This window comes from Wolffia australiana, chromosome 9, assembly GCF_029677425.1.
Source record: "Wolffia australiana isolate 7733 chromosome 9, ASM2967742v1".
In the NCBI taxonomy this organism is placed as follows: domain Eukaryota; kingdom Viridiplantae; phylum Streptophyta; class Magnoliopsida; order Alismatales; family Araceae; genus Wolffia; species Wolffia australiana.
In genome coordinates this window covers 4,614,970-4,624,626 of record NC_135843.1, presented here as the reverse complement: position 1 = coordinate 4,624,626, position 9,657 = coordinate 4,614,970, and the positions used below count along the sequence as shown (strand labels likewise).

Genomic DNA, 9,657 nt, shown 5'->3' with positions numbered 1-9,657 from the left:
AGGACTGATTGCCGACGTGGCCGGCCAATCTCGTAGGCACTATGATTAGGTAGGGAAATGAGCTACAAAAAAAAAACATCCAATTTTTGAAGAGAGAATAGGTGAGTCTCTATTGAGAAATAATAATTATTTTTTTGCCAAAGACAGGCTTTTTCATGTTTTCTCTGCCGTATTTTTCATTGTGCCCAAAACTCTTTGTATTATATCCTCATGGTATTTGACCATTTTAACCAATGACTCTCGGATCCAGAATCCAACGGATAGTGGCAACCAAGATCATCTTTTATAAGTGGAGACTTTCTCAACTAATAAATAAATTAGTTTTTTTTTTGTGTTATTTCTTCCCTAAGCTGCCATGCCCTAACAAGTGCTGCTGCATCTCTGCTGTGGACGACTCCCATGCTCTTCATGGCTTGAGTATCGTGTCTCCGTCTCGGTCTTTCTTCATTTTTCAGTTAAATTGTGGAATTCTATAAAATTTGAATGCCAGACATTACAAGGCACAGGTACAGTGCTTGAATCAGAGGGAAAAAAACACATTGGGAACATAATCAGCAGCACGAAAATGCCAAAGGTTAACACAGAAAGATTTTCAAAATTTAGGGATGGTCATCCAATCAGGCAGATGGATGTGAGATTCATCCCATGTTGATTCCATCCTAATCAGTACCCGTCCAGATGTCATTTTTGGTCCGGACCGTCATCCGTCCAGTCCCCTGGATGGGACGAGATGACGGTTTTGGACGGAACAGATGATGATCTGGCATCTGTCCCCATTGATTCTCTCTCTCTCTCTTTCTCTCTCTCTCTCTCTCTCTCTCTCTCTTCCTTCTTTCTCTGTCAAGTGGAGAGAAGAATAAAAGGTCCCACCTTGATGTCAAAACCTACATTAAAGGAGATATGTCAATCTTCAGGAAGAGACTGGTAGAAGAGCTTGTAGGCTTCCACAACTTCAAGATGCCAAACTGCTTCGCGGTCCGGATGTGCAGAGAGATCAACCATCTTATGGACCTGCATCAGATTCAACCATGGTCAGAGAGGATATGAAGAAAGACACTAACCTCGTATTGGGAACCTCTTGACAATAGATCCCAAAGCCTAGACCCCGAAATCAGCATGATTACATCTAATTATAAGATTACAACATAAACGTCTCTAAAACGTACTTGGGGTCAAATATTAGTAGAAATAACTAGGAGCCCACAATAATACCAAAATTGGTTATTAATTGAATGATACATGATGTAACTGTTGGAATACTGGAAGGCAAGAAGGGTTGTCAGGTCACTTTCGAGATCACAGAATGATTATAAAAAGTTCTTGGGAAGTAAGAATGATAGAAAAAGAAATTTCGAGGGCATAATAGAGTGGATAAGGGTTCATCACGACCCTGGTCGAGGTGGGTTGGTCCAGAGAAGACTGCCGGCTAGGTTGACACCAAGTTGACCTGACCCCTGACCTGCGCTCTTGGATGGGTCTGTTAGCTGACACACTAGTTGGTTGAGCCAACCCGACCATACTGTTACGAGCCCCATGGAGATGTGACAAAATCAAGAAATGGGACGAGGGGTAGAGAGGAGAATCGGAGAGATGGAAGAGGTAAGAGAGAAGAAAAGAGAACAATGATAGGAACCTTGATCTAGGTTCGTATCGGGAGGAGGTTGGAGGACGAGGCAAGGTAGACGTTCCCGGGGTAGGAGAGTCGAAACGGGAATGAAGAGAGAGGTCGAACAGATGGGGACAGGGATCGACCAAGGACAAGCCGCCTAATGACGCGGTGAAGGGTTGACGATCGCGGGGACCGGGATCGTCGGAGACTAGAAGGGAATTGAACGGCAAGGGTAGGATTGGAGGGGAGCCGGCTGAAGATCCGGTGAGACGACCACGGGGATAGGGGATCGCTAGACGGTCAAAGGGACGGGACCAAGACAGGGAGGATCGAGATAGTGAGCCAAGAGGCCGATCTTACCATAAGTCTTGACTGCCCTCCTCAATGGAGGGCTACACCTATTTATAAGGAACGTAAACAATCTACCCTAAACATCAAATTACTAAAATGCCTCCAGTGGGCTAAATTCCTAAGATACTCTTTGGGGGTAGAGGATCGTATCAAACAATCGGTGAACAAACTCTCATGAACCTCCGAATCAGGAGTTCTTGCCCTCACGAAAGCCGGATACAGATACTCGTGCCAAGAAACCACAAGTTGATCTTTCATCAAAAGTCCCTCTAATGACCTTACAAGAGAGTATTTATAACCCTACAATTTCAAGAATCGGTTATCTCATCAGGACTCTAACACATACCCCCAAATGGCCCTCATGGGAGGGCTGGGTAAGTAAACCCGCAGATTTCTTACTCAGTTTGAGACCGGTATGATCAGGTGATGGAGTCTATATGGCAAGTTGATCTGAGCCCTAACCTGTCATCTTGAATGAGTCATGTTAGTCTACCGAAATGTTAGTTGGCTGACCTGTACCTGGCACCAGGTCGAACCGACCCCTGACCTGACCCTAGGTTGATCCAACCCTTGTTCTTTCTTCTTGGTCTGCCTATTGATACAAACCCCAAAACCGGTATGAATATTTTTGTCATTACTTTTCTTGTGCCCTTTGAATGATGTATCCCTCCTCATTGAAGGGCAGAATGGAACTTGGCGATAACGAGAACCTTGCATAACAATGTCTGTTGTGGCTTTTTGGTCGATGTTCATCCTGTTGGACCTCTCTCTTGGGAATGACCATTCTGCTTGCCTCTCATCTTTCTCTCCACATCTCCCATGTATGATACAAAACAACTAGTTTTCCCTTATTCTTGGCAATGACTCCCAAACTGTGCTCTTAAATGGGTCAGGTTAGCTTGACCCACAGTTTGTTCAGCCAACTTGACAGGACAGACAAACCCTAGTCTGGAGATCCTTGAGGAAACCAAACCCCTGTTGAGGCAAATCATCCATGACTTCTTTTTTAATCATCATTGCCTCTGGTCACCATTTGCTTTTCTTGAGGAATTTCCAGTTTAATCCGGGAAAGATTCTTTACTTTCATCGGACTGATTTTTTTCTTTTTATGAAATTTGATGCTTCCACTTTTATTTACAAAGAAAATTGTCCAGATCTCTTTAACCAATTTATAGATAAAGCTGAAATGCTGAGCAAACTTCTAAATATTGCTACCACTAGAATCTAACATCCCAACAGAGCATTGAATTAGGGTAAACAATGGTAGAAAGGAACCCCAATTAAATAAAGGAATGACTCCAGTTACTTGTGCAGTAATGATTAGTTCACTGCAAATTTCTATTTGCTTCTAAATCTTGAATTTGAAATTTAGATGATATCACGAGTTGTTTTCACAGTTCAAGTTAAAGAAACAGAAGAACTGTAAAACTCGACGATGAATAGATTTTAATCATGATGATTGAGAGACATACCTTGAGCAAAGGAAGATCGCCAGTGCGTGGCACGAATTGTCCCACAGCCATCACGTACATACCTGGATTTCAAAACGTGTTTTTAGTTCACTGACGATGCAGAAATTCTAAATTGTTGAGATATTCCTCGTCAATCAAGTAAAGGTTGAACAATTTCCGGAGTGTTGTGATATTCTTAAATTTGGAACAACAGCTCGAAAAACTGCTCTTTGATCAATTATTCACCGTCATTGATTAAACCAAATATCGACCTATTTGACGATTGTTGGGTTATAATATTTTAAATTATCGAGATATTCTTCAATTCGCAACACTTACTTCGCAATCTGCAATTTAGTCAATGATTGCGTAGTTAAAGATCGAATGATATTCATATTGTTGAAATATTCTTTAATTTGCACAATGTTTAATAATGTTTATAATGTTATTCATCTTCGAATGATATTCATAGTGTTTAAACAATCTGCTCTGTGATCAATGATTCACCATCATTGATCAAACAAAAGATCGAACACTTAGCAGATTACTCAGATATTCTTCAATTTGCAACAATTCTTCGACAAACCCTTCTTTGATCAATTTCACCATCATCAATTAAACCAAATATACAAAAATTCCACAGTGCTAAGAGATCCATCATCGACTCAGTGACCAATTAAACAAATATCAAACGAAAGATCGAACAATTAACAAGGAGACATACCGACGGCCCAGTCGTCGTGCTGCTGATTCTCCTTCGACAGAGACAGAACCGCCAATCCAGTCCCATCATCCAGAACGAACCTCCCCCTCTCTCCTGCACCCAAATCCGCCGCGGCCACCAAAACCCCCTTCCTGCGCATAATCGCCCCCACCGGAGCGCCGCAAGAAGAGGAACCTCAAGATCAATCACAAACCATAGAAAAAAAAAAATACGAAACATACGAAAGCAATCGATTAACCTAGGGATTCAACTGAGAATTTACTACCTGAATCCACGCTCTCTGGAAGAGAATACCATACAGCGCTGAGGATGCTGTTGGTGTGAGCAATGGCGTCGACGTTGGATTTGCCGGCGACTCTGCCGCCTCCTTCAGCTGGCTACAGAAGAGCTTCAGCGCCGCCAAGGAGTAATCCATGGCGGAAGAAGAAGAGGAAGGAGAAAGAGGAGGACGTTGTGGTGGTGGTGGTTAAAAAACCAGCTTAGTGGGCTTGGGCCAGTAAAATCAAATCTTGTTTGTTAGTTAGGATGATGATGATGATGATAATGATGATACTCAATGGACCCCCGGAGGTTGACACTATCTTTGTCGTGCTTTTATGACCTCTTTTTCGTTTGTAGGCCTTGTGTGCGGGCCATAGTGTTGTTTGTGTGCCAGGCATATGTATTAGAGCCCATGTGTTCATGAATTTGGGCCAACGTGTTTGGGCCTTACACTCCCTTAGCTTCTCCAGCATCCTCCCCGCGGCCTGGAGAAAACCCACCTCGGATTTCGTCTCTTTCTCCGTAAATCCTTTAGAGGAAGACGAAGACGAAGGGGGGTTGGGGTGGGAGGAAGCTCTCAGGAGGAAGAGCTGCCTAGAACTCGATCTGGGTAGGCTGAAAACAGCGTTTCCAGAAAGCCCAGTCGGCAGATTTGGCCGCCTTCCCCCGCCTGGAGAAAACCCACCTCGGCTTTCGCCCCTTTCTCCAAAAACCCACGAGAGGAAGAGGGAGAGGAAGCTCTGAGGGAGAAGAACTGCCTAGAACACGATCTGGGTGGCTTCGAAATTGCATTTTTTGAATGCCCAGATGGGAGATTTCTGGCCGGTGGGAAGAGATTGAACGCAGCGGGAATTGATACAGTGTCGAGTAGAGAGGAAGCCGCCATGGGCAGATGAGAAGTTGAGCTTAGCCAGAACAAGCAAAAGGTAGATTGTTGTGGAGGGATGGAAGAACGGAAAAGACTAAAAGAAAGAGAGAATTGCGGAAGAACCTGTAGCATGTAAAGATCTCTTAGATCCCTCTTCCCCACCTGTCCCATATCCCACTGCCCTTGAAATACCTAAGACCATCCTAAAGTATGATAAACAAATCACTGATAACTTTCATGATGCCATCATAAAAATCTCTATGAAAGATATGATAGATACTCCACCCTTTTTTGAAAAATATATCGAAGACTTATGCATCCCTAAGAGGAAGAGGGAGGTAGCAAAGATGACAGTGAACTCATCCAGCTTTATGAGAGGAATACCACCTGAGTTAAAAGATCCTGTATCTCGTTTGATAAGTTGTGAAATTAGAGGAAGGAGATTTACTAGAATACTGTTAGATATCGGAGCTAGTATTATCATTATGCCTAAAGCCATCGTTGATGAATATAAAACTGGGGAGTTAAAAGACACCTACATGGACTTATTATTAGCTGATGGATCACTTAGGAGGCCTACAAGATCATTAGAGGATATGGTGATTAAAGTAAAACAATGTAGCCTCCTTAATGATTTTATTGTAACTGAAGTGAATGTTAAGGAAGCCCTAAGCCTAGTTCCAATTATCCTAGGTCGACCATTTTATTAACACCTAGGATAGTTCTTCACTTTGAAAGAGGAATAGTGGATTTGAAGATAGGGGATGAAAATTCTCAGATGAATATCAATAGACCTTTAAAGCATCCTAGAAGGAAAGCGAAAATCAGTTTTTCTGAAATAGATGCTGAAGGTAAATGTATACTCAAAACGCATCCCTTAGGAGTAGAGGATCTTTATAACAAAGAAGACGAACCGACAATCCCTCCTAAACCTCCAGACCTAGGATTAGACCTCAAATCCTCACTTTTACCTGAACAAAAAGGAACAAAAGGACAGTTCGAGGTTTTGTTATTCAAGTCTAGGATGTTGGCACTACTCTTCTTGTAGATATGGCTTAAGCCCTATCCAAAAGATGAACCTGTTAAAGAGCAATTGCATATCCATCTAGTGGAGTCCCCAGGTAAGCAAATAATCTGCATTTATTGTTAACCTTTTTCTTTCAGTTTTAGTTTGTTTTTCAGCAATAAAGCAATCAGCAAGTTTGGGAAATGAACAACAACACAAATAAATGCACAGCTTGCAACTTCCTTTCCCTTTTATTTTATCTTTTTTTATGCAATAGGGACATTGCATGCATTAAATAGGGGGGAGAGCATGATTCCAGGGGGGAGAACATGACATTAGGTGATTTTTTGAAAACATGATTTTTTTTTTGCATTCTTATGTACTCCAAGCAAGAAATGTTGACTAGCATCCTCAATCGTGAGCCAAAAGGGAAATAACATGTCTAGGAGAAGAAAGACTTCATAATATCACCCTACTAAGATCACCTAAAAGAGAGTCAACTCAGTCTTTAGATATTGGGCAAGATTCTCTAAGGGGATGTCTTCTCCAGTTTGGTAGATGATGGAAATATTCATGTCTCATAGAAAAATCTGATTTTCAAGTTCTAATCTCAACCCTTCTTTGACCCACCCTATAATAAAGAGCATAAAACCTTACGGCAAATATTATCTTTATGGGAACTATGTTGTAAAGTGAACCAAATGCAAAGACACATGTATCTTAAATAAGTGGCTTTGCTGCAAATAAGTGTCATGCATGTTCACCCCAATACATATGCACACCTTTGAATAAGTGAAGTCCATTGCAAGGACACATTGAATAAGTGGTTTGGCCGCAAATAAGTGTCATGCAAGAAGGCAATTCACATCACAAAAAAAATAAAAATAATCATGCAGATAGTGGATAGCAGCTCTACTAGCCGCTTAGCCCAAATAAGTTTTTACTAGCCGAAGGGAAAAAGTCTCATAAAATTAGGGTGGGGAAATATTTTTGAAACCTTGTTCTTCTCTATATGAGCATGAAATGTCTTAGTTATCTCAAGCAGGAGATTGAATTCTTCAGAAAAATCTTTATCCCATATACTGACTTGAGTAGGAAGTTTTTCCTATATGACTTTTCTTTTAGGGGAATTTCCTTAAAAGGTCTTTGATGAAGATGCTCAAAAGCCAATGGTCCTAGAATGTATCTTCCCCATGGTACTGCTAGGGACTAGCAACATTTTAAGCTGGGGGATATTTGATAAACTCAAATAAGGGTAGTCATTTCCGTGTATTATTCATCTTAAATCTCCTAAAAGTAAGTACAACATTGCCAAAAATGCTTATTTTGCATAGTAATGAGATCATGCCTTTTCACTTTCCCAATGATTAAAAAGCTTAAGTTTTCTACTTAATTAATGTTTCCATCAATGCTTTGACATGCATTTCACAAGTTACACAGTTTGGGATTTACTTTTAAGAGGATTTGAGGGATATTTCTAACCCCCACTTGACTCATTGAGTCAAGTGGGATATCAATCTAACGATCTCCCTAGTGTGTTGACTCTTCAGGTCAAGGTTGACTTTTGATGGTCATAAAATTACAAAATTTTATGGGGAAGTCAAGACAGGAGTCTTGAGGCTTGGGACAAAATTTCAAGTCAAAATGAGCAATCAAGAAAAAGATGCATGCTAACCAGCGGAGTTGTCTCAATCGATAGGCTTGGTATAAAGGAGCTTGAAGGAAACCTTCTAGAACGTCCTTGGAGGCTTCTAGGTTGATCAAGACACATGTGGGTGACTCCAGCTGGCAGATCCTGGTTGGAGGAGGGCCCAGGGTCGAGATCCAGCCCAGGATCCATGAGGTGGAACCCATCCACCCATCTATTCCAGCCCAAATCCAAGGGCTAGAGATGACTTGTAACTAACTCTAACTAACTTGTTCTTTTCCCTCCAAATTCGACCTGGACGGAAAGAATCTGGTTGGTTGGGGTCTGATCACCTGGATTGAGGCCTCAAGAACTCAATCCTGGACGTTCATCCATAATACAACCACCAAGAATGGCTGAAACAAACACATGTACCACTATAAAAGGGCCCCCCTCACCCTCCTCGAGGGCATCCAAGAATTGAGTATTGCTTTGTTCACTTTCCTTCTTTCTTGAGCTTGTTCCTGGGTCCATCTTCATTCAGAAGGTGAAATGAGTCTTCTAGAAGCATCCTGGATCTTGAAGCCAGTTGGTAGGGAGCTGGAGCAACAACCTTGGGCCCTTTGGGGTAAGACAAAAAAGGTTACATGCTTCTTCTCATCCTATCTCTTTCTGGAATTTTTCTATGCTTCTTGAATATCCTTAGACAGATAGACAATGTCTCAAGCTTTCCAACGCCTACTCACACGTGTCAAACTGATATCTGGAACTCCAGATATCGTCGTTTTGGTCCATCGTACGTGAGAGGACCTCCGCTCGCACGACCAGCGGCGGAGCGCTGAAGCATCAGCACACAAGAGGCCCTTCCGCCCGCCCATTCAGCGGCGGAAGCGCCCACATTGTGCACTATCTCTCTCTTATTCTCCTTTTCTCACTCAATTAAATTCAGAATTTTTTATCTCTCCCTAGAGACGATAAAAAATTCTGAAAAAATTCTCAAAAATCATTCTCGGTCTAAGCTTTCTATGGAAATTTTGTCACACTTGCTAAAATTCATATCGTCCTTATTAATTGAACATAAACCTGCTTAATCACTAAAAACATTACAAAAGAGGTTTATACAAATCTTGAACTTGAAATACTAATTGAAATTCATCCTAACTAGTTACCTAGCTCCCTGAGGGATCGACCCTTACTAAAATACTACTAGTAAGGAAATAAAATTGATGATTGGTACTTAACAATCCTTACAAACGACTTAAGATCAATTTTAACCCTTAGTTTTGACCAACCAACAAGCCACCGGCAATGTTGGGTTTGTACTTCTCATTAAGTTTCTCGTTGCATTAGCATGGACATTCCCTCACATTTCACCCATCCAATTGATGCTACAATGTTCGATCTCGACCTGTTGTTCCACATCAATGATTATGCTGGTGACGATGAGTGGGGTGATAATAGTAGTTCTGAAGATGATGAAGATGCTGGTAGTGTTGAGGGTATTGAGGATGATGATGCTGGAAATGACGAGTGGGGTGATAATAGTGCTAAGGTGATAAAGATGTTAGTAATGATGATGGTGTGGAGGATGATGATGATGACAATGATGATATTATTTTTGGTGATTCCCATAGTGATGATGGTGGCAATGATGATGTAGTGATGCATTAGATCGACTTTCATTGGTCCTTATAGGTGCCAAATGTACCCATGTGTGACATATGTACTTGTGACATCGTTATTTATGTGACACATTGGCA

At 41.5% G+C, this 9,657-nt stretch overlaps 1 protein-coding gene across 1 annotated transcript; it reads right to left on the bottom strand.

Annotated features, from left to right (window-relative positions):
* Nucleotides 1–851: 851 nt before the first annotated feature.
* LOC144708009 (recQ-mediated instability-like protein) lies at nt 852–4,584 on the bottom strand. The gene is made up of 4 exons (XM_078581296.1): nt 4,401–4,584; nt 4,136–4,262; nt 3,433–3,494; nt 852–1,011 (listed from the first exon to the last, which is right to left on the bottom strand). Exons 1-4 carry the CDS (start codon nt 4,548–4,550, stop codon nt 904–906), a joined length of 447 nt encoding a protein of 148 aa, XP_078437422.1. The 5' UTR covers nt 4,551–4,584; the 3' UTR covers nt 852–903.
* Between the last annotated feature and the right edge of the window lie 5,073 nt (nt 4,585–9,657).

What these genes read in the sequence shown, in the direction of transcription:
- LOC144708009 (XM_078581296.1), bottom strand. Translation starts at nt 4,550, where the DNA reads ATGGATTACTCCTTGGCGGCGCTGAAGCTCTTCTGTAGCCAGCTGAAG. An exon ending in TCCAGAGAGCGTGGATTCAG is followed by an intron (nt 4,263 to 4,400) that starts GTAGTAAATTCT and finishes ATGCGCAGGAAG; the next exon opens with GGGGTTTTGGTGGCCGCGGC. An exon ending in GCACGACGACTGGGCCGTCG is followed by an intron (nt 3,495 to 4,135) that starts GTATGTCTCCTT and finishes TTTGAAATCCAG; the next exon opens with GTATGTACGTGATGGCTGTG.